The sequence below is a fragment of the Aquarana catesbeiana genome, linkage group LG03 (assembly GCF_042186555.1).
Source record: "Aquarana catesbeiana isolate 2022-GZ linkage group LG03, ASM4218655v1, whole genome shotgun sequence".
NCBI lineage: Eukaryota > Metazoa > Chordata > Amphibia > Anura > Ranidae > Aquarana > Aquarana catesbeiana.
Genome location: NC_133326.1, coordinates 721876933 through 721902906, shown reverse-complemented (window position 1 = coordinate 721902906; position 25974 = coordinate 721876933). Strand labels below are relative to the sequence as shown.

At 45.9% G+C, this 25974-nt stretch overlaps 1 protein-coding gene across 1 annotated transcript in view; it reads right to left on the bottom strand.

Annotated features, from left to right (window-relative positions):
- Window positions 1–2052: 2052 nt before the first annotated feature.
- The window catches only part of LOC141134374 (asialoglycoprotein receptor 1-like), a 36439-nt gene continuing 12517 nt past the window's right edge, over window positions 2053–25974 (bottom strand). Inside the window, exons 3-4 of the mRNA XM_073623942.1 lie at window positions 17081–17187; window positions 2053–2289 (exon numbers count right to left, since the gene is read on the bottom strand). Coding sequence (XP_073480043.1) covers window positions 2139–2289; window positions 17081–17187 — 258 coding nt within the window. The 3' untranslated portion in view covers window positions 2053–2138. The remainder of the gene's footprint in view (window positions 2290–17080; window positions 17188–25974) is intronic.

Here is a 25974-nt window from a genome sequence, read left to right as displayed (position 1 = left end):
ATGGTGACCCTGGATGATGCTTAAGCAAAGATGGTGCCATCCTTTTGGAGAGAAAGTAAGGCATTATGTATACTGTACTTCCAAGTGAACACTAAAACATGACTTGACTGATCCTACAGCACCAGACATAAAAATATAAGGCACTCTTTTTCCCTCATTTCGCAACCAGATTTTCCTGTATTTAATAAAAGTAGCACAATGATCTATGTCATTAGCAAATTGGTTTATTAAAGGAGGCGCGGACATGAAAGCAGACGGGTGACCGGGCTACTATATGTACAAACTCATCTTTGCTCTGGTGGACTAACTCATTGTTTTGAGAGGTTCTCATCTCACCCGTCTATAGTTGCAGGGCAGGTATTAAGATAGGACTTTAAAACTAAAGTGCAGGAATTCAGCCACTTTTCTAAAATCTACTGGCTTACTAAGGGTTACGTCTAATGAGTTGCATGTCCCTGGGCTTATCTCTGTTATTTACAACTGACAGTTTTATTGAGCACTGGGAGTACAGCTATCACTACACTCCCCTAGAGCTCTGACAGGAGAGAGGGTGTCTTTTCACACACAGCAGCTCTGCCCTCTCCTCCCTTTTGCTGTCCATTCGCAGAAGGCTTTACATTTTTTTGAATGGGTTTACATAATACAAAACACTCTGTGATCGGGCAGGAGGAAGGGAGAGGCTGGTAGAGTGGCTGCATATGATTCTGCAACTGCTAGAGCTGAGAGCAGAGGTTTCAGCGTCAGAGCACCGGATCTATAATGCAAGCTATGCTCCCGGTTCTCAGTAAAAACGACATTTATAAATTAAAGAGATAAGTCCATGGGGTGGCATGCACTTAATTGGACTTAACCCCCTAGTAATCCGACACATTTTAAAAAAAAGTGGCTGAATTCCTGGTGTTCAACTTTAAAAATACTATATGTTAGATCTACTGATGTCATCACTGAGTCTGTGTACTATCTTATGCAATGGAGGCAGATCATGGCTGGTAGGAGGGGCTGGCAGGGCGCTGTACTAAGCTTCCTGAAAACATCCCAGCACTCTCAGTAATCCTTGTAAGAAGGCCTGATGCAAGCAGTGGGCTGGCTCTTGGGAGGAGTTATGCATATATGAAAATTCCTTGATGGGTGGGTGTCAGTCTGGAGGAGTGGATGTTCCTAGACAGACTACATTTGTATGCAGACCACCCCAGATCAGGGGTCTCTAAACTTTCCAAAGGGCCAGTTTACTGTTCTTCAGACTTTAGGAGGACCAGAATGCGGCCAGTAGGAGTAGAAAAGGTCCTGAAGTTGGTAAGAAAAAATATGGCGCCATTGTTTGTTTCATTAAGTGCAATTGCACACCATTATTGGTGTAAGTGGGAGGTATTGTGCCCCATCGTTGATGTCATTGGAAGGAATTGTGCCTCATCATTGATGTCATTTGACCCCAATGTTGGTGTCATTGGAAGGAATTGTGCCCTATCGTTGGTGTCATTGGGCCCTAATGTTGGTGTCATTGGAAAGATATATGGCCCATCGTTGGTGTCATTAAGAGGAATTGTGCCCCATCATTGAGGTCATTGGGCACCATTGTTGGTGTCATTGGGAGGAAGTGTGCCCCTTCGTTGATGTCATTGGGAGGAATTATGCCCCCTTCATTGGTGTCAGTGGGGGTGGAATATGCCCCATTGTTGGTATCAGTGGATGAAATAGTGCCCCAAGGGCCGGATAAAAGCAAGTAAAGAGCCGCATTTGGCCCCCGGGCCACAGTTTAGAGACCACTGCCCTGGATAATGCACACATGCAATGTTTAACCTCTGTGGTGAAATCCAATGAATGAATTGGGCTGGCCAGGAACAGCCAGTCTGTGTAGAAAGAAGATAGATGATGCTAGATGCCCTTCAGCCAGGAACTGAAGCTGGGCTCTATATTACCTGCTATAGCTTTTAATGCACATTGTGAGGAGCTCACAGTATGTGGTGAAATAGATGAGCCTATATAGCTGTGCAAGACTAAAGGCAAGTCTGGAGTTCAGTCCCAACATATCCTCCAGCATTATTTTATGCAGTAGTAGATTTTTTATGGCCGTAGTATGATGGAGAAGGAGAGAAGGTTGACAGAGATATCAAGTGTCCTCTGATGTTCATCAGTCCATATCAGAAAAGGATCTTCTTCTCACAGACGTATGGGTATTTCCGGGAACAGTGACCGTCGTTCCAGTCATTTGTAGGCCTTAATGCAGCACAGTCTTCCCCTCCTCCGTAACCGTGACCTTTATAATCATCGGGCTGACCCTTCCCCCAGAACCTGAAGGACAGAAGAGACAATAGTGATTAGATCAAGGCAGGGACTGAGCAGAACTGGGACCTCCGAAATGCTATAAAATTAGAAGGTGTGAGCCCAACAACTGTGATGGGCTGTAAGAGAGCTGACCACATGCTACAATGTGATGATACAATCTACTGAGGTTAGATCAGTGGTGGCCAACCCCATACTTACATACTGTTCATACATAGCCCCTATTAACTATGTAAAAGTTCTTCCTCCCACCTCTTTCACTAATGGAATATGTGAGAATTTCTCTCCCCCCGGTCCTTCCTGATCTAAGTTTCACTGCTTTACTTATTGGCCTATGTGAGGAATTATTTCCCTAATTGGCAAGGTGAGGAGTAGGAATTAGGAATGAGCCAATGGTTTGTCCTGAACCTAGGCTGTTAGGGCTCATTTACACTTGCTTCGACTTTAACACACATTAAAGAGCCTACCACTTTAAATGCTTTTTTGATGTGTTTTTGATGCTTCGGTGATGCTTTTTTGAAGCTTTAATGAAGCTTGGCAAATGCCCAGTGAGTATTAATTTTCTATTTGTTGTGAAGGGGCCCAGTAGAACCTGGCTCAGTAGTTCCCCTTACTCAGCGGATCCTCAACTCATTATTATCCCTGTTCAGCAGATCCCAAGCTTATTATTACCCTTGTTCAGCAGATCCCCTGCTCAGTATTACCCCCACAGCTTTGCTGATCCCTCGAGCAGTTGTAACCCCCAGCTCTCCTGATCGCCCGCTAAGTAGTAACTCCCAGCTCTGCTTATCTCCCGCTCAGTAATAACCCTGCTGATCCCCCACTTAGTGCTAATCCCCAGCTCTGCTGATCCCCCGCTCAGTAGTAACCCCCAGTGCTGCCGATCCCCAGCTCAGTAGATATCCCCCAGCTCTGCTAATCCCCAGCTCAGTAGTATACTCCAGCTTTACTGATCTCCCACTCAGTAGTAACTTCCAGGACTTCTGTTTCCCTGATCAGTAGTAACCCCAAGCTCTGCTGATCTCCGCTCAGTAGTAACACCCAGCTCTGCTGATCTCCCACTTAGTAGTAACCCCCAGCTCTGCTGATCCCCCACGTAGTAGTAACCCCAGCTCTGTTAATCCCCACTTAGTAATAACCCCCAGCTCTGCTTATCCCCTGCTCAGTACTAATTTCAAGCTCTGCTGATCCCCCACTCAGTACTATCCCCCAGCTCTGCTGATCCCCCACTCAGTACTATCCCCCAGCTCTGCTGATCCCCCACTCAGTACTATCCCCCAGCTCTGCTGATCCCCCCACTCAGTAGTAACCCCCATCTTAGTAGTAACCTCCAGCTCTTCTGATCTCCCACTCAGTAGTAACTTCCAGCTCTGCTGATCCTCTGGTTTGCCACTCCTCTTCTCTCTCTTCTCCTCTTCCAATTCCGGCTCACCTCCCACTATATTGCTAGAGATCCCTGGGTCAAGAAAGCGATCTATTACTCCCCACGTGGATTTTAACCAATCACTATCTGATAAACCAGGCTGTTTAACAAGCCTTAGAGAAAAACTTTATTATCACAGTAAAAACATTAAGTCCAAAACAACCCTAAATTGAAAATTCAAACCACGTTTGCTAGTTGCAGTATCTGTTCAAAGAGACTGTCCTCAGCCCCCTTTACAGCACAGTCCCCCCTTTATATGAGTGTCCTCAGTTCCCCATCACAGCACCCCAGTGCCCTTTTACAGTGCAGTCCCCTTTACATCACAGTGCCCCTTTACATTACTGTTATGGGCACTGCTCTGTAAAGGGGGCACTGTAATATAAAGGGAGGCTATGATGTAAAGGGGACTGCTCTGTAAGGGGGCACTGTAATGTAAATGGGGGCTGTGATATAAAGGGAACTTCACTGTAAAGGGGCACTGTAATAGTTACAGAGACATGACTCCTACCTTTTGCAGGGCAGAGGCTATGATCAGTCTATGTGTCCTCTCCCGGCTCCTCCGCCCGCCCAGCCAACAATGTCATCCTATGAGCAGGGCAGAGGGAGCTCTCCATTCTGATATACAACTCCTTCCTGCCCTGCTGATTGGATGACATCATCGGCCGGGTGGGCAGAAGAGCCAGGAGAGGACAAACAGGCATGACCGCACACCAGGAGGTGAGTGGCAGTCTGTGATAGCCCTGTGCGAATCGCAGTCACCGATCATCTTCTGCTGTGCTGCCTGGTTATCAACAGGCCGTGGACCAGCACCGGTCCATGGCCCGGGAGTTGGGGACCCCTGTTATAGATTATATCCCCCCACCATACTGCGGAGTGAGTTGGAATCCAATCTTTATTTTTAAACCTCTGGTCTGATGGTCTGAGGTGTTTTCATCTATAGAAGTGTTATTTCTACCATATATATATATATATATATATATATATATATATATATATATATATATATACCGTATTTATCAGCAAATAACACGCACCGGCGTATAACACGCACCCCAAGTTTAGGAGGGAATTTTAAGGAAAAAAAACTTTTAGGAGGGAAGTTTAAGGGAAAAAAACTTACATTTAAATGCCCATCATTGCAGCCTTCTCAATGCAGCCTTGCCCCAGTGCAGCCTTGTCAGTGCAGCCTTGTCAGTGCAGCCTTGTCAGTGCAGCCTTGTCAGGGCAGCCTTGTCAGGGCAGCCTTGTCAGTGCAGCCTTCCCCAGTGCAGCCTTGTCAGTGCATCAGTGCAGCCTTCCCCAGTGTCCATTGCAGCCTTATCCCAGTGCAGCCTTGCCCCAGTGCAGCCTTGCAGCTCGCAGTTTGAAACTGCGATCCTGTGATCCCCTGTGATCCTGAGCTTCAAAATCGCCGACCGCGATTTGAAAATGGCGCCTCCGGCGCCGAAATACACAGAGCCAGTCCTCGGCTCTTCTCGACGGCTCTCGTTCCCTTACGGCTCCACTCGTAGTCCCGCACAGGATGGGCGTGACTGTGAGCGGAGCTAGCCGAACCTAGCCGAGTACACTCGGCTAGGTTCGGGCGGCGCTCGAGTGAAGCCAAAAGTGGCCGAGAAGAGCCGAGGACCGGCTCTGTGTATTTCAGCGCCGGCGGCGCCATTTTCAAATCACGGTTGGCGGTTTTGAAGCTCAGGATAGCAGGGGATCGGCGTATAACACGCACCTGCGATTTTCCCCTGATTTTAAGGGGGAAAAAGTGCGTGTTATATGCCGATAAATACGGTATATATATATATATATATATATATATATATATATATATATATATATATATATATATATATATATATATATATATATATATATATATATACACTGTGGTTTCTAAAGAAGCAGCAAGTGCTGGCACCCACTTCATCCCTAGCAACCACCTTTGGCACATCATTCATGTAGCACCCTTGTCCTAAACAGTGCTGCTAGTAAATTTAGTTGTGCTAGGTGGTAACTAGCCTGGCTAATTTGTAGCTTTATCAAATGTTTTTCTCCTAAGCTTGAATGGAACTGTGATTCTCTCTTTTGTCAATAGGTGGCATTGTTACCTTATGGTAGATTACAGTTAATTCAGGTTATGAGTGAATGTGCTTTCTCAGCCAATCAGCAGGAGTTTTTTTGGCTGCTGAGGCTTCTGGGATAGTCTATTTATTTGGAGAGAGTCAGGTGATCGGGGTTCTTTTCTACCCGGGCTACGGCCTGGGTGGATGTGTGTGGAGCAACAGCAGAGGTGTGGACCTGAAGCCTGAGGCCTAGCCACGTGTATAGGGGCTCAGCCCAAGGGGAGCCTGATCATTGCCAAGAGGCATAGGAGAAAAAGTTGCCAGAGGGTCAACCACTCTTACTACCAGAGACAGGTGTCAAAGGGATGGAGTTTTAAAGGAGTACCAGAGCAGACTCTACATCAGCCGGGGACTGTGGAGTAAGTGGGAAAGCTTCAGGAGAGAACTCATCCAAGACGTACAGCGGGTAGCTGTGAGTAAAGCTTGAAGAGAAGTACAGTGGGTAGCTGTGAGTAAAGCTTAAGGGGGTCCAACGGGTAGCTGTGAGTCCATGGAACCCAGTGGGTAGCTGTGGGTGAAGCTTGAAGAATACAACAGGTAGTTGTGAGTGAAGCTTGAGAAGTCCAGCAGGTAGCTGGCAGCTAAGCTTGAAGATTTACAGTGGGATACTGTGAGTTGAGCTTGAGGATCTACAGTGGGATACTGTGAGTTGAGCTTGAGGATCTACAGTGGGATACTGTGAGTGAAGTTGTTGCCATAGGAGACAGCAGTTGCTACAAGATACAGATTGCTGCATTCAGGTTAAAGACCATTTTCCTGTATTGCTGTCTGTCTAATTCTAATTTTGTCCAAGGAGTCTGCCAATTTGCTATTGTGTTTGCCTAAGGGTGTCTTGTGCCCTACCCTCTCTCCCCCTGTTCCTGTTAAGAGAAAAATAACTCTATTTATTCATTTTTAAAAGTGACTGGCGCCCATCTTTCCACCTTGCACTATACCCACCATGCCTAGTAACCTGCTCCCTAAGGAGGAATGTCAGCTCTTCCTGACTCTGGGGGTCACCACCAAGCCTTTAGAGGTCAGGGAGACTGCTACACTCACATGGGCGGGAATCTCTGGCTATGTAAGCAAAGGGACGGGGATAGCAGCAACATCACTGCCCAAATATGCTCACTGGCCATATTTTGGTCAATAATGTCATTGCTTTCCCCACTCCTTCTCTTATATAGCTGATGGCAGCTCAGGGAGTGCCATTGGGTATGATCAAGACCAGGTCGATAATTCCAGCAAAGTGGCAAGCGCCGGGCATAATGATTGATGATGGATTTGCAATGAGGGACTCTTTAGGGGATTTTCATTTCTCTTAAAAAGTACTTGTAAAAACATGTGGGTGTCTTTTTTCTGGGTTATACAGTTACTGTTCACATGGAGGGAGGACGGTATGTGTAGGACTCCATATTTTTACTAGATTCTGATAAACTCCCCCTCTACAATCACTGGCCATGGTTCAGCAATAAGAGGACAAGGTTCTGTGCCAGGGAGGGGTCTTTTCTGGCAAGGCACCCTTCCTTTTTGAAATCATGTGGGCTGGTATGGTTCAGGAGGGAGGAAACCGTTTGTCTTCCCCTTTTCCTGGCCAAACAGATTCCATGCTTGGATTAAGGTTCTCTAATGGATTATTAGGGAGACCACGTGAACATTTTTTTTTTGTGAGGATTTCCCTCAATATCCATACCAGACTCAAAAGGTTTAGAAGGTATATATTTTTTTTGGGGGGGGGGGGGGGGGGGTGACTCTATTTACGTTTTGTGTTTTCATTTTTGCTGTAGGAAAAATAAAGAGGATGAATCTACCCAGCAGGGAAACAGACAATAAAAACCCAACAGCAAGATCATTTTCTGAGCAAATTTAGAGATGGGATCAGGCAAGTATAAACCCTGAAACTCTTTATTATATCCTAATAACTCTATAAAGAGAACCATAAGTCATTATCACAATACATTTAAAATGACATAATTATTTAAAAATTATCAGGCCCCAAACTCGCTCATCCATGTCTTAATGGACTTTGCTTTGTGCACCGGTGTGCAGTCATGTTGGAACAGGAAGAAGCCATCCCCAAACTGTTCCCACAAAGTTGGGAGCATGAAATTGTCCAAAATGTCTTGGTATGCTGACACCTTCAGAGTTCCCTTCACTGGAACTAAAGGGCCAAGCCCAACCTCTGAAAAACAACCCCACACCATAATCCCCCCTCCACCAAATGATTTGGATCAGTGCACAAAGCAAGGTCCATAAAGACATGGATGAGCGAGTTTGAGGTGAAGGAACTTGACTGGCCTGCACCTCTACCCGATGGAACAACTTTTTTATGAACTGCGAGCCAGGCCTTCTCATCGAACATCAGTGCCTGACCTCACAAATGCTCTTCTGGAAGAATGGTCAAACATTCCCATAGACACACTCCTAAACCTTGTGGACGGCCTTCCCAGAAGAGTTGAAGCTGCTATAGCTGCAAAGGGTGGGCCAACGCAATATTGAACCTTACGGACTAATGCCCCGTACACACGATCGGACATTGATCGGGCATTCCGACAACAAAATCCTAGGATTTTTTCCGACAGATGTTGGCTCAAACTTGTTTTGCATACACACGGTCGCACAAAGTTGTCGGAATTTCTGATCGCCAACAACGCGGTGACATACACCACGTACGACGAGACTAGAAAAGGCCAGTTCAGAACCAAGCGCGGCACCCTTTGGGCTCCTTTTGCTAATCTCGTGTTATTAAAAGTTTGGTGAGAGACGATTCGCGCTTTTTCAGATTCGTGGTTTTCAGATCATTTTCTGCTGTTCAGTTTGTGCTTGTGGGTTTGTATCTGCTCTTCAGTGCGTGCAGCAAGCTACATGTGACTCTTTCATTGTGTTCTTGTTCGTTCGTTACTGTTTTTCAGGTCGCTCTTCACAGGCCTTGCTGTTCTTCAGTGCGTTCTGTTACTTCGTTCTGAGCAGCCGACCATTTTCTAGCCATGTTGCGTATGCGTACTCCTCGTCCTTCATACATATTTGCCTTCACTTACCTCCCCAGTATGGTCTCCTGGTCCTATATTCACCTCATGTATTCACTTAACAATGTATTTTATCAGCTCCATAGTAGTGCTTTACCCTAAATACCCCCTAAAATGTTTATAAATGTGATTTGTGCTTTAAATTCAGGCAGAGTGCCAGAGGCTTTTTTGTGTGTCCCCAAATCATTTCTAACCCTCCCTCCCCCCAACTGCTAAGTCAGCTGATACCAATTCTCTATCTATCCTCAATCATCTATCTGCTGACTTTGCCAAACCCATACACACTATACCCATCTCGTTTGTGCTCAGATTTATGGATGAATTCCCCAAAGCATGTAGTGCAAGGGCCTGCCTGTATACTTTCAAATGGTACTGTTTAAAGTTTTTGTATCCTATTATTATCTTGATAGGTAACAGCAGAATGCCCAAATGTGCTAAAATGTGTACAATGTGTATTTATATATTTGTATTATGACACTTCTTACCTGTCCAGTGGGCTGCCAATAGTGTAACTAAGGAGGGGCTGTTCAAAGCAATACCCATTATTTAGGCATTCGTCTCTCAATGAAGTGGAGAGGGTTACCTGTCCAAGAACTCCCCCCCTATAATGTTAGAAATGGCCCATGAGAGGGGGGGGGATCTGATAGGTGTACCTTATACTTTGGTCTTTAAAAACTCCCTCAAATAAATGTTATCTTGATGTTGGCCAAGAATGTTTGTGTCTAATCTGCTTTCCCTGTTTATGTGCAAAATTAATAATTGTTTTTTTTTTGGTTTGACTCCACAGTTTCCTTCCATGCCACAGGAATGGCAGACTGTGGCCTCCCACTTTGCCCAGCGGTGGGACTTTCCTAACTGCGGAGGGGCAATTGATGGGAAACACGTCCACATCGTCCCACCACCCAACTCGTGGTCGTACTATTATAATTATAAGGGGTTCAATAGTATTGTGATGTTGGCGGTGGTGTTGGCTACTTATGAGTTCCTGTATGTGGACGTGGGGAAGAATGGCTGGATGTCGGATGGTGGAGTCATCGCCCAGACGGAGTTCTACAGGCATCTCCAGAATGGCAGCTTGGACTTGCCACCTCCAGAAGACAATGTGGAAGGACTCCCATTTGTCTTCATTGCGGATGAAGCGTTTGCGCTGGGGGACCATCTTATGCGGCCATTCCCGATGAGGACCCTCACCCTGGACCAGAGGGTTTTTAATTACCAGCTGGCCAGAGCCAGAAGAGTGGTAGAGAACACGTTTGGATTCATGGCCAGCCGGTTCTGCCTATTTCTTACACCCATACACATGGCGGAGTACAAACTGAATCATATTATCCTGGCGTGCTGTGTTCTACACAACTTTTTACGGCAACATTCTGCCAACTATGCTGGCTCAGTTGGGCCTAAGGCTGGACTTCAAAATAAAACAACCCTGACGGCACTTGAAAGTGGCCGTCCTGGCTTGCCCTCCCGGAGTGCCTGTGAGGTCCGTCTAAGATACCTTAATACTTTGCGGGTAGGGGGGCCATCAATATGCCAGACAATGTCTGAAACCTTTTTCAAATAAAAAAAACAAATAACTACTCAAATCTTTGGTGGCATTTATTGCTGGTGTTTGTTTTAGCTGACCCTGACAGAAATGTGATGAGTCCTGAAAATGGCGTGATTGTGTAACCTTACAAAGCACTGGTGGGTGTTATTTACTAAAGGCACTTTGCACTACAAGTGCACTTGAAACTGCACTTGTAGTACAAAGTGGATTTGCCCTTAGGATATAACACCCATTGTCACAGAAAACACCAATTAGAGCACCACAAAAGTGTTGGAGCGTTGAAACAATAATCCACACATTCTTAAATAACAATCTTTTTAATACCAGCACAATCACATGTGCATTTAGAAAAGGTTTTTAAAACAAACCAACATGTTTGTTGCATAACAATTGTTGGGGTCACATTAGAAAAAGTAGAAATGTCCATTTAAGATAAAACAGGCATGTGTAAAACCAACAAGAAAGACACAAATCTTGAACTTTCAAAGTTCACATTTGGTAGAACTTGAAGGCAATATCAAACATGAGTATTTACAAACTGTGTTTGATATTGCGTTCAGATGGGATGAAGTCACCCCAGGAAAAGCCAAATTTTGAAGATGCACACAAATTTCCGAATGTCAACATGTGCTACCTGCCATCACGGGGGATCAAGGGACGTGTTTTGGGGGTGCAACTCCTTCCTCACAGCTACTTTATTATTGAGGAAGGGGATGCACCCCCAAAACGCGTCCATTGATCTCCCGTGATGGCAGATAGCACATGTTGACACACTGTGTGCATCTTCAAAATTTGGCTTTTCTTAAATTTGAAAAAAATGTCAAAAATTTGTAGGACACAAAAAAAGGGATTTTGAGGGGTTTTAAACTCTCCCTAAAACATCACTGATGTTCTTCATTTTTTGAAGAACATCATTGATGTTTTTCTTGATGTTTTCCAAGTCCCTATTACACCCCATGATCTCCCCGATCAGGATCTGTGCACTTTCCGAGGTGAAAGGATCTGGATCCACAACATCACGATCACCTAAAAAGATAGAAACCAAAAAACACCATGTATTATAAATATGCCGGCATTCATCTCTTACCTGCGCCTGTGGTCGCAGACACTCACCTGTTGTGGTGCCAATTTTCACCACCTCTTCCTCCTCCTGCTCTGCTTGTTCTGGGTGGATTTCCCCTTCTTCCAGAGGTGGGGGGTCTCTGGTCTCCTCGGATGAGGGGTGTCCTCTTTTCTCCCCTATGTAAAAAAAATAGGTCTACTTAGCACACAGATATTTGATGGCAGAACTATAAATATGAAACATTGCTTGGAAGTGGGGTACAATTGTCTGTTTTGGCAGAGTTCCAAGATGTTGCATTTTTCTTGTCCTTTGTGAAGCTTCAATACTTACCTATTTTGTACAAGCTTCACAGATGGAGACACCCCTATAGTATACACTGGAGCACCTGTGTGGGCCCCCTAATAAAAAGGGTGTTCTTGTGTCCCACACTAGTGCTCCAGCGTACAGATGTGTAAACAGCTGCTGAGTGTCTGCTCCTTACACAGAATCTAGTTTGCATTTCATTCTAGTTACAAACCCATCTACACAAGTAGGTCCTAAAAAATGTGGGCAAATGCATATGGCCAAAACAATGGTGTTTTATAGGCCGAAAGAAAAATGTTTGATACGAACGAATAATGTGCCCATGAACATGAAAGTTGACATTTTAAACTGGATAACAGTTAAGAAAAGCACATGGAGCAGCACAAACGTAATAAACGTAAAAAGAATAGGAACACAGCACAACTACTTACTTTTTTGCAGCACTCTCCGGATCTTTCTGTACTGCTCGTGCTCTCTTCATTTTAGGTCCAACCACCGCTTCCTGATCTGATCTTTCGATCGTCAAACCCCGAAATTCTGGTGCAGACTTTTGACCACTTTCGCCATGATATTGGCCTTTCTGACATTGGGGTTGGGGTAAGGTCCATAGTTCCCGTCATAGTCGGCCCTCTTCAGGATGTCCACCATCTCCAACATCTCCCCCAAAGGACATATTTGATGCCTTAAATCGTCACCTTCTGGATCGGGATGTTTCTGCCTCCGGACTTTCCTCCTCCTCCTCGTTGGTGTAATTATCAGACACCTGCTCTGACTCCGCCATGTGCTCTTCCCCACTGCGACGAACGAGAAGGGGCGGGGAATAGACTAGAAAGAACGTCAGGGGCAGGCAGAGTTTCATGCATGTGCAGTGTCTATAAAGCGTAACACGCGTGCGTAGTACGTACGATCTGTGAGCGGAGGAAGGAGTAACGGGGGCGCTGATCGTGATTGCGAATGTAAGATTTAACATTGGGCCTATACTGCTTCTATATTGAGGCCTGTATTTGCACAAGTTTAGAATAGGGATGAGCCGAACACCCCCCTGTTCGGTTCACACCAGAACATGCGAACAGGAGAAAAATTTGTTCGAACACGCGAACACCGTTAAAGTCTATGGGACACGAACATGAATAATCAAAAGTGCTCATTTTAAAGGTTTATATGCAAGTTATTGTCATAAAAAGTGTTTGGGGACCTGGGTTCTGCCCCAGGGGACATGGATCAATGCAAAAAAAAAGTTTTAAAAATGGCCGTTTTTTCGGGAGCAATGATTTTAATAATGCTTAAAGTGAAACAATAAAAGTGTAATATCCCTTTAAATTTCATACCTGGGGGGTGTTTAGAACAGTCTGACAGCAAAATGACATTTCAAAGAAAAAAAGTCATTTAAAACTACTAGCGGCTATTAATGCATTGCCGGTCCGACAATACACATAGAAGTTCATTGATAAAAACGGCATGGGAATTCCCCACAGGGGAACCCCGAACCAAAATTTAAAAAAAAAATGAAGTGGGGGGTCCCCCTAAATTCCATACCAGGCCCTTCAGGTCTGGTATGGATATTAAGGGGAACCCTGGCCAAAATTTTTTAAAAAATGACGTGGGGGTCCCCCTAATGGATTTTAAGGGGAACCCTGTGCCAAAATTTAAAAAAAAAACGGTGTGGGGTCCCACCAAAGATCCATACCAGACCCTTATCCGAGCACGCAACCTGGCAGGCTGCAGTAAAAGAGGGGGGGACGAGAGAGCGCCCTTCCCCCTCCTGAACCGTACCAGGCCACATGCCCTCAACATTGGGAGGGTGCTTTGGGGTAGCCCCCAAAACACCTTGTCCCCATGTTGATGAGGACAAGGGCCTCATCCCTACAACCCTGGCCGGTGGTTGTGGGGATCTGTGGGCGGGGGGCTTATCGGAATCTGGAAGCTCCCTTTAACAAGGGGACCCCCAGATCCCGGCCCTCCCCCCTGTGTGAAATGGTAACGGGGTACAAAAGTATGGGGACATGATGGGACTTCCCTGTGGCATTCCCCGTGACGCCACAGGGAAGTCCCGTCAAATCACCGTGCGTCAGAGGGGGGCGGGGTCACCGGGTGGCCCCCTGTTATTTAAGAACCATCAGAAGAGGAGAAGCGTCACACAGTGAGAGCCTCCCTCCATGCCACCATGCATGCGGAGCGGCCCGAAAAGAAGATGAAGAAGAGAAGAAGATGAAGAAGGGAAGAAGATGAAGAGAAGAGCGGGAGCCTCCCTCCATGCAATGGATGCGGAGTGGCCCGAGGAGAAGAAGGGAAGAAGATGCCGCGGAGGAGATGCTGGACGAGAACACCAGAGGAAGAACCAGAAGAGCCAAAAGAACCAGAAGAAGAAGAAGATGGAGGAAGAAACCAAAGGAAGATAGAAGATAGAAGAAAGAAAAAAGAAGAAGCATTTAAATAAAGGAATTGTCAAAAACTGTCTCTTGTCATTTTTAACATTTTTGACAGTTTTTTATTGAAATGGTAGGGGTACTTTTCTACCCCATTACCATTTCACACAGGGGGGAGGGCTGGGATCTGGGGGTCCCCTTGTTAAAGGGAGATTCCAGATTCCGATAAGCCCCCCGCCCGCAGACCCCCACAACCCCGACCAAAATTTTTAAAAAAATGACGTGGGGGGTCCCCCTAATGGATTTTAAGGGGAACCCTGTGCCAAATTTTTTAAAAAAATTGCGTGGGGTCCCATCAAAGATCCATACCAGACTCTTATCCGAGCACGCAACCTGGCAGGCTGCAGTAAAAGAGGGGGGGACGAGAGAGCGCCCTCCCCCCTCCTGAACCGTACCAGGCCACATGCCCTCAACATTGGGAGGGTGCTTTGGGGTAGCCCCCCAAAACACCTTGTCCCCATGTTGATGAGGACAAGGGCCTCATCCCCACAACCCTGGCCGGTGGTTGTGGGGGTCTGCGGGCGGGGGGCTTATCGGAATCTGGAAGCTCCCTTTAACAAGGGGACCCCCAGGTCCCGGCCCTCCCCCCTGTGTGAAATGGTAACGGGGTACAAAAGTACCCCTACCATTTCACTAAAAAACTGTCAAAAATGTTAAAAATGACAAGAGACAGTTTTTGACAATTCCTTTATTTAAATGCTTCTTCTTTCTTCTTTCTTCTATCTTCTATCTTCCTTTGGTTTCTTCCCCCTTCTTCTTCTGGTTCTTTTGGCTCTTCTGGTTCTTCCTCCGGTGTTCTCGTCCAGCATCTCCTCCACGGCATCTTCTTCCTTTCTTCTCCTCGGGCCACTCCGCATCCATTGCATGGAGGGAGGCTCCCGCTCTTCTCTTCACCTCCTCCCCTTCTTCATCTTCTTCTCTTCTTCATCTTCTTTTCGGGCCGCTCCGCATCCATGATGGCATGGAGGGAGGCTCTCGCTGTGTGACGCTTCTCCTCTTTTGACGGTTCTTAAATAACGGGGGGGCCACCCGGTGACCCCGCCCCCCTCTGACGCACGGTGACTTGACGGGACTTCCCTGTGGCGTCACGGGGAATGCCACAGGGAAGTCCCGTCATGTCCGCGTACTTTTGTACCCCCTTACCATTTCACACGGGGGGAGGGCCGAGATCTGGGGGTCCCCTTGTTAAAGGGGGCTTCCAGATTCCGATAAGCCCCCCGCCCGCAGACCCCCACAACCACCGGCCAGAGTTGTGGGGATGAGGCCCCTGTCCTCATCAACATGGGGACAAGGTGTTTTGGGGGGCTACCCCAAAGCACCCTCCCAATGTTGAGGGCATGTGGCCTGGTACGGTTCAGGAGGGGGGAGGCACTCTCTTGTCCCCCCCTCTTTTCCTGTGGCCTGCCAGGTTGCGTGCTCGGATAAGGGTCTGGTATGGATTTTTGGGGGGACCCCCCACGTCATTTTTTTAAAAATTTTGGCTGGGGTTCCCCTTAATATCCATACCAGACCTGAAGGGCCTGGTATGGAATTTAGGGGGACCCCCACGTAATTTTTTTTTTTTTTTATTTTGGTTCGGGGTTCCCCTGTGGGGAATTCCCATGCCGTATTTATCAATGAACTTCTATGTGTATTGTCGAACCGGCAATGCATTAATAGCTGCGAGTAGTTTTAAATGACTTTTTTTTCCTTTGAAATGTCATTTTGCTGTCAGACTGTTCTAAACACGGGAAACATGCGCCCCTTTACAGGCATACTATAGACACCCCCAGGTATGAAATTTAAAGGGATATTACACTTTTATTGTTTCACTTTAAGCATTATTAAAATCACTGCTCCCAAAAAAACGACCGTTTTTAAAACTTTTTTTTGCATTGATACATGTCCCCGGGGGCAGGACCCAGGTCCAGACTGCACTCCCTTAGATATGGACTCCTCAGGTCACCAATTTTGCAGTAAAAGAATTGATGTCTTCCCTGGGGGTCCAAGGCTTCGCCAATTCATGATGTTTCTCCAGCGTTGCCTCCCTCTTTGTTTGCTTCTGAGCCCTTAATAAAGGAATTTTTGTTTCAATTATACTCACCTATGTGTGTTTTCCTTCAAAAAGGACAGTTTGTTTGTGAGGATTCAGGTACATTTCAAAATACAATGTGAAATTAACAAGAGACACCAACACCAAGCAACCTCCTTGAGATTAAATAATACAAGATATCAATGGTGTTGTGGTAACTTGACACACAAAACACACACAAAAATATTATGGAGTAAAACTAAAATTAAAATCAAACAAAGATTAGCCTTGAAAAAATACAACCCCCCCAAAAAAACAAAACAACAAAAAAGAAATTTGGTCAGATGTGACAAATCAAAATATATTGAGGGAATCACGATAAATAATAAAGAAAGAAGTTTGTGTGAAGTCTGTGTGAATATCAGCAGCAAAACTACTTCATTCTTCTCACATTATAAAGAAGAAGAGAGTGCGCCGCATTAAACCATTTTTTACATTGCAGCGTGATGAAAGTGCTCTATCCACTCCGAACGCTAATTTTACCAGACCGAACTGTTCCGTCTCGGAATTTCTTCTGAGCATGCGTGGCACTTTGTGTGTCGGAATTGTCCACACACGGTCGGAATTGACGCGATCGGATTTTGTTGTTGGAAAATTTTATAGCCTGCTCTCAAACTTTTTGTGTCGGAAAATTCGATGGAAAATGTCCGATGGAGCCCACACACAGTTGGAATTTCTGACAACACGCTCCGATCGCACATTTTCCGTCCGAAAATCCGACCGTGTGTACGGGGCATAAGACTGGGATGCCATTAAAGTTCATGTGCATGTAAAGGCGGGCGTCCCAATACTTTTGGTAATATAGTGTGTGAGAGAAGAGTTTTGATATTTGGGGTTTCAGTATCTTACTTTGGAGTTGTGTCATAAGGCGTTCCATCCACCCATGTCCAGGTTCCATCCTGATCTGTTAGACCGATCCACAGAAATTTGCCTTTTGCAATGCTGCACAGAAAATTCTTAAAAAGACAAAATATAGTAGTTATTAGAAGATGAATTATTATACCACACAATGGCAGATTGGGTCACATGGCAGTTGGGTTACCAGTTCATTTTTGGGTCATATATGACTCATATAAGTTCAGAGCATAAAAAAATGATGTTCAATGTTGTAATATATCAATATCCCTCATAGGCGTGCGCACTGGGTGTGCTGGGCACACTCCAATCACCCCGTGCAGCGCAGATTCCCCCTGCTGCATGGGACCCCCATGTCTCTCCCCTCCGCAGTGCTGCTGGATTCCCTCCTCTCCTCCCCCGCCCTGGGCACTGTGGTATAACTTGAGGTGGGAGGGGGGCACCACAAGGAGCCTTTTTGGAGGGGGTATGTGGGGGAAAGGAGGGGGTAAGAGTTGTTCTAGGAAGGGACATTTTGGAAGGTGTGCTAGGAGTGGTGACTTGGGGGGATTTGTGTTGGGAGGGGGGATGGGGAAGAGCATTTGTGCTGGGAGGGGGGATGGGGAAGAGGATTTGTGCTGGGAGGGGGGATTCAGGAGGTTTGTGCTAGAAAATGTGATATGATAAAATTTGTGCTAAGAGGGATTTGTTTTTGGTGGGGTGGGGGGTTTGTGCTAGTATGGATGATTGGGGGGGGGGGGTTGTGCTAAGGGCAATTTGGGGAGGGGGGGGTTTTGCTAGGGTAGGGAGATGATGCTGGAGGTAATTATTTGCTGTTAGGGGGGATATGTAGTAGGGGGAGAGGATTTGTGCTGAGGGGGGGTATTTGTGCTGATGGCATATTGGGAGAGGATCTGAGCTCCGGGGGATGGGGGGTTGGCAAAGATTTGTGCTGTGAGTGGGGATTTTAGCATGGCGCTGAGTTGTACTGATAGAGAGGACATTTTGGAAGGTGTGCTAGGAGTGGTGACTTGGGGGGATTTGTGTTGGGAGGGGGGATGGGGGAAGAGGATTTTTCCTAGGTGGAGGAATTCAGGTAGTTTGCTCTAGAAAATGTGATATGATAGAGGGTGAGGGAATTTGTGCTAAGAGGGGTAGGGATGATTGGGGGTATTTGTGCTAGGAGGGGCAATTTTAGGGATGGGATTTTTGCTAGGATGGGGGAATGGGAGAGTTCAACTTGTGCTGGTAGGGGGGCTTCGGAGTAGGGGGGAGAGGATGTGTGCTCAAAGGGGAAATTTGAGGGATAGAGGATTTGTGCTGGGGGGCAGTGGCGGCTGGTGCTCAAAATTTTTGGCGTAATCAAACTGAAAAATTCTGAAAAAAAAAATCAAATGCAGCCTCACTGTGCCCATCAATTGCAGCCTCATTGTGCCCATCAAATGCAGCCACTGTGCCCATCAAATGCAGCCTCACTGTGCCCATCATATGCAGCCACTGTGCCCATGATATGCAGCCAACTGTGCCCCATGATATGCAGCCAACTGTGCCCCATGATATGCAACCACTGTGCCCCATGATATACAGCCAATGTGCCAATGATATGCAGCCACTGTGCCCATCATATGCAGCCACTGTCACCCACCCGCCCGCTGTCTGACTTGCACTTACCCCCATCTTGGTGGCGGGTCAGGCAGTGGGTGATGGCGGTAAGCTGTGTGGGACGATCAGCGGGTTCTCCATGCTTCCCTGCATCTCTACTTCTGTTCCACTAGGCGTCCAATAGGATTACTTCTGCCTTCAGCCAATCAGGTGGCGGGTATTAGACCCGCGCTTCCTGCGTGGCAGAGAGGAGGTTCAGTGGCTTGGATAGGGGGGTGGCTACAGCCATGGATAGATTCATGCAATGCATGAAACTATCCATTAGTCATATAGGGTGGTGGGATGATAGAGGGGGCGGTTCCCATGCGCCCTTAATGGACGTACGGCCACTGCTGGGGGGGTTATTTTTTGTTGGGGGGGTATTTGTGCTGTGGACATATTGGGGGAGGATGTGAGCTGCAGGGGATGGGGGGGGGGGCAAAGATTTGTGCTAGGAGTGGGGATTTCAGCATGGAGCTGATTTGTACTGGTAGGAGTGGGAATCTTTACTTAGCGGGTAACAATGTGGATTACTTAGTGCTTATTTTTTGGGGGGAGGGGAGGAAATTTTGCTGACAATTAATGCTTATACATCTTGGCGGGCGAAAGAGCCCAATTTATATATATATATATATATATATATATATATATATATATATCACAAAAGTGAGTACACCCCTCACATTTTTGTAAATATTTTCTTCTATCTTTTCATGTGACAACACTGAAGAAATGACACTTTGCTACAATGTAAAGTAGTGAGTGTACAGCTTGTATAACATTGTAAATTTGCTGTCCCCTCAAAATACCACCATTATTTTCCAGCACTGCCTTACCCTCTGGGCATGGAGATCACCAGAGCTTCACAGGTTGTCACTGGAGTCCTCTTCCACTCCTCCATGACAACATCACGGAGCTGGTGGATGTTAGAGACCTTGCGCTCCTCCACCTTCCACTTTGAGGATGCCCCACAGATGCTCAATAGGGTTTAGGTCTGGAGACATGCTTGGCCAGTCCATCACCTTTACCCTCAGCTTCTTTAGCAAGGCAGTGGTCATCTTGGAGGTGTGTTTGAGGTCGTTATGTTGGAATACTGCCCTGCGGCCCAGTCTCCGAAGGGAGGGGATCATACTCTGCTTCAGTATGTCACAGTACATGTTGGCATTCATGGTTCCCTCAATGAACTGTAGCTCCCCAGTGCCGGCAGCACTCATGCAGCCCCAGACCATGACACTCCCACCACCATGCTTGACTGTAGGCAAGACACACTTGTCTTTGTACTCCTCACCTGGTTGCTGCCACACATGCTTGACACCATCTGAACCAAATAAGTTTATCTTGGTCCACAGGAATCCATGTCCTTAGTCTGCTTGTCTTCAGCAAACTGTTTGCGGGTTTTCTTGTGCATCATCTTTAGAAGAAGCTTCCTTCTGGGATGACAGCCATGCAGACCAACTTGATGCAGTGTGCGGCGTATGGTCTGAGCACTGACCTCTGCAGCAATGCTGGCAGCACTTATACGTCTATTTCCCAAAGAAAACCTCTGGATTTGATGCTGAGCATGTGCACTCAACTCCTTTGGTCAACCATGGCGAGGCCTGTTCTGAGTGGAACCTGTCCTGTTAAACCGCTGTATGGTCTTGGCTACCGGGCTGCAGCTCAGTTTCAGGGTCTTGGCAATCTCCTTATAGCCTAGTCCATCTTTATGTAGAGCAAAAAATATTTTTTTCAGATCCTCAGAGAGTTCTTTGCCATGAGGTGCCATGTTGAACTTCCAGTGACCAGTATGAGAGAGTGAGAGCGATAACACCAAATTTAAAACACCTGCTCCCCATTCACACCTGAGACCTTGTAACACTAACGAGTCACATGACACCGGGGAGGGAAAATGACTAATTGGGACAAATTTGGACATTTTCACTTAGGGGTGTACTCACTTTTGTTGCCAGCGGTTTAGACATTAATGGCCGTGTGTTGAGTTATTTTGAAGGGACAGCAAATTTACACTGTTATACAAGCTGTACACTCACTACTTTACATTGTAGCAAAGTGTCATTTCTTCAGTATTGTCACATGAAAAGATAGAATAAAATATTTACAAAGATGTGAGGGGCGTACTCACTTTTGTGAGATATATATATATATATATATATATATATATATATATATATATATATATATGTGTATATACACTATATTACCAAAAGTATTGGGATGCCTGCCTTTACACACACACATGAATTTAATGGCATCCCAGTCTTAGTCCGTCGGGTTTAATATTGAGTTGGCCCACCCTTTGCAGATATAATAGCTTCAACTCTTCTGGGAAGGCTGTCCACAAGGTTTAGGAGTGTGTCTATGGGAATGTTTGACCGTTCTTCCGGAAGAGCATTTGTGAGGTCAGGCACTGATGTTCAACGAGAAGGCCTGGCTCACAGTGCATCCCAAAGTTGTTCCATCGGGTCTGCAGGCCAGTCAAGTTCTCCCCCCCCAAAGTCGCTCATCCATGTCTTTATGGACCTTGTTTTGTGCACTGGTGCGCAGTCATGTTAGAACAGGAAGGGACCATTCCTGGAAACTCACAGAGGACATAACAAGAAAACAGAAAAACAGACCATAATGACTGCATTGGATATATTCCGATCAACAGTTGTCATTTGAAGCCCTGACTCAGAGTTCCCTCCTATCCTGACAAGTACAGTACCACCACCCCTATATACGAGTGCTAACTACCGATGAAGAGGTGAGAAGGATCATCACTGGACACAATTTTTTTTTTTAATAAGTCAACAAACTCTCACATGTCTTATGATATATCAAATTAAGATTTCCATCCATCGCTATTGATTTGCACAGAGGAGAAGCCCTCAGTGTGACCTATTACAGGATTCGGGATTTCTATTGTACATGTTTATGCTGTTACCTTACAGCGGTAAGGTGAGGGGCCATTGCACACAGAGGTGTAATTGCACTGATGAAAAAAGTCACCAAACCACCATCACATTATCATATTTGCACAGAGTGTTAGTTGGAGCAGCACCCTTCGTTTTCACTTTGCTCATTACTGTACATCTGAGGACTTTCTGTGTATCTGGACTTCACTTTTGTCACCAGCACTTTATTTCTATGTGTCATATATAGGATATTATTCACTCGTTATTTTTCTTACATTGTCATTTGATTTCTGGAGTTCATATCCATCTCGTCAGCACGTAGCATTATTATATCGTTTACAATATTTGTATGTGTTTGCATTGTCACTTTTGTACATTGTTTGGAGTCCTATATTCAGCCTTTTAGCACATAGCACTTTTATTGTTGATTTATTTATCTGTTAGCCATCACTTAGAGCGCAGCACCATCTATTAATTTTATCTACGTCCCCAAACTGTTCCCACAAAGTAGGGAGCATGAAATTGGCCAAAATGTCTTGGTGTGCTGACGCCTTAAGAGTTCCCTTCACTGGAACTAAGGGGTCAAGCCCAACCCCTGAAAAACAACCCCACAACATAATCCCCCCTCCACCAAATGATTTGGACCAGTGCACAAAGCAAGGTCCATAAAGACATGGATGAGCAAGTTTGGGGTGGAGGAACTTGGGCTTGGCCCCTTAGTTCCAGTGAAGGGGACTCTTAAGGCGTCAATATACCAAGACATTTTGGACAATTTCATGCTTCCAACTTTGTGTGAACAGTTTGGGGATGGCCCCTTCCTGTTTCAACATGATTGCGCACCAGTGCACAAAGCAAGGTCCATAAAGACATGGATGAGCGAGTTTGGGGTGGAGGAACTTGATTGACCTGCACAGAGTCCTGACCTAAACCGATAGAACACCTTTGGGATAAATCAGAGTGGAGACTGCGAGCCAGGCCTTCTTGTTGAACATCAGTGCCTGACCTCACAAATGCTCTTCTGGAAGAATGGTCAAACATTCCCATAGACACACTCCTAAACCTTGTGGACAGCCTTCCCAGAAGAGTTGAAGCTGTTATAGCTGCAAAGGGTGGGCCAACTCAATATTGAACCCTAAGGACTAATGCCCTGTACACACGGTCAGATTTTCCGATGGAAAATGTGTGATAGAACCATGTTTCGGAAATTCCGACAGTGTGTGGGCTCCATCACACATTTTTCATCGGAATTTCCGACACACAGTTTGAGAGCTTGCTATAAAATTTTCTCGACAACAAAATCCGTTGTCGGAAATTCCGATCGTGTGTACACAAATCCGATGCACAAAGTGCCACGCATGCTCAGAATAAATTAAGAGACGAAAGCTATTGGCTACTGCCCCGTTTATAGGCCCAACGTACGTGTTTTACGTCACCGCATTCAGAACGTTCGGATTTTCTGACAACTTTGTGTGACCCTGTGTATGCAAGACAAGTTTGAGCCAACATCTGTCAGAAAAAAATCCATGGATTTTGTTGTCGGAATGTCCGATCGATGTCCGACCGTGTGTACAGGGCATAAGACTGGGATGCCATTAAAGTTCATAACATTATATATGCTGTATATATACACACACCCCTACTGTATACCTAGACTCATACACATGCAAGTGTCTTTTGAACTTAGGGCTGCACACCTATCATATCCCTATATGTGTATACAATATCCAGTACAAATACTTCAACCATAAAAAGTGATAATCAGTACCAGATTGTGTGAATAATCATATGAAATAATAGATATTATCCAGCAAGCAGAGTGATCCTGTGTAATATGAATTAATATACATAAAAACAGATAAATAAAGAAAAGTGCGTGCATGCTGTTGTGGAAATTTTATTATGTGTATTTTATGGATTGTTGTCATCTGTCTCCCTGTGTCTGATTTAACCAAGGAGCGATCTAGCAGAGCACACTTGGGTTGAATCTGGACCAGCGTTAAAACCATCAGTATGAAAAACTTCTCATGGGCTCGGAGACGTGTTCTCTGTGTGTGGGGGCCTTTGTCGGTTTGTAAGTATCAAGCGCAATGCGCTGAGCTCTTGCTTTCAAATGTCTATGCACATTAGAGAAGCGAAGTCCGCATAACGAGAGAAACATATTATTATATCTCTGTTGTGGCTATGCTATCCCTTTTGAATACATACCTATTTCTATAAGAGGACATTGATATCTGCCTTGTCGGTGTACTCGTACCATATATTGACAACACCAGTAGCAATGTCCCCACAGATCTTCTCAAGCTTGTAAGAACAAGTAGAATGATCTTACTAGTGACTGGTTACTCTGAGCAGTATTGAGTGGGTTCCATGCCGACCAAGAAGGGGGATGTGGCTGGGCGGAGAGCAGTGTACATGCCTCAAGTGGATGAGACATGTGCACTTCTCCCTCCCACTCCTGTGGATGCTCTCCCCTTAAGTGTCATTTCCTGTGTAGTGTCATTTCCTGTGATGTCATTTTGTATGGAGGAAGTGATAGGCTGTTGGGGCCATGACTTCCTGTTTATCACTTCCTTTTGTTGCCGATGAATAAAAGGTGCCTGTGCCCATGGGAGCAAAGCAGATGAAGGAGCGATGGAGCTAAGATGGTGACTATGTCTGTTTACAAAGCTCATAAGTGCAATTCTAATGAACCACTTGACGAAAATTCCCCCCTCCCTTCATGATCAGACCATTTTTTTGCGATACAGCACTTTAACTGACAATTGCGCAGTTATGGAATGCTGTAAATAAATCAAATTGCTAGTGGTATTTGATCACCTCTGCGATTTTTTTATGACTCTAAGAACAACATCCTTACAGTCAAGCACAGAGGTGGAAACCTTATGCTTTGGAGCTGTTTCTCTGCTAAAGGTACAGTCCGACTATGCCGCATTAAGGGGCCAATGGATGGGGCCCTGTATTGTAAAATCTTGGATGAGAACTTTCTTCCCTCAGCCAGAACACTGTAGATGGGTCATGGAGGGGTCTTCTAACATGACAATGACCCAAAACATACCGCCAAGTCAACAAAGGAGTGGCTCAGGAAGTGGCTCAAAAAGAAGCACATTAACCACTTGCCGACTGGGCCATAGCCGAAAGACAGCTACAGCGTGGTCTACTTATTCTGTAAGGGCGTCCATGGAGGGCGTCCAGAATCCCGAGAACATATCCCGGCGCATCAAGGATCATGGTAAACAGCCACTGATCGTGGGCATTTACCATGTGATCGCTCCGTCAAATGACAGAGCGATCACATGTATACAAACTGGCGTCATATCATGACGCCGATTTCTCTCTCCCCTCTGTGTACCGATCGATACAGTGTCAGAGGAGAGGGGGAGAGAGTGGATGGCAGCAGCGCTGTGGGTTGGATCTGTAGTGCCCACAGCGCTGCTCTGTGAAAAATACAGTCACATCCATCCATCCATCCATGCTCAGCCATCCCTCCATACTCTAATACCCTGCAATGCCCTGCAATACTCTGCAATACCCTGCAATACTCTGCAATACTCTGCAATACCATGTAATACCCTGCAATACCCTGCAATACCCTGCAATACCCTGCAATACTCTGCAATATTCTGCAATACCCTGCACTACTCTGCACTACCCTGCAATACCCAGCCATACTCTGCACTACCGTGCAATACCCTGCAATACCCTGCAATACTCTGCAATACCCTGCACTACTCTGCAATACCCAGCCATACTCTGCAATACTCTGCAATACCGTGCAATACCCCGCAATACTCTGCAATACTCTGCAATACCCTGCACTACCCTGGCACTACCCTGCACTACTCTGCAATACCCTGCACTACCCTGGCACTACCCTGCACTACCCTGCACTACTCTGCAATACCATGCACTACTCTGCAATACCCTGCAATACTCTGCAATACTCTGCAATACCCTGCACTACCCTGGCACTACCCTGCACTACTCTGCAATACTCAGCAATACTCTGCAATACCCCGCAATACTCTGCAATACTCTGCAATACACTGCAATACACTGCAATACCCCGAAATACTCTGCAATACTCTGCAATACCCCGCAATACAACGCAATACTCTGCAATACCCCGCAATACCCTGAAATACCCTGCCATACTCTGCAATACCCAGCCATACTCTGCAATACTCAGTGATACCCAGACATACTCTGCCATACCCAGTCATACTCGGCGATACTCAGTGATACCCAGCCATACTCTGCCATACCCAGCCATATGTGGCGATACCCTGCAATACCCTGCCATGCTGAGCCATACTCGGCCATGATCAGCCATACTCAGATGTACTCGGCTCCTGTGTGTGGCCAGGATGTGGACGT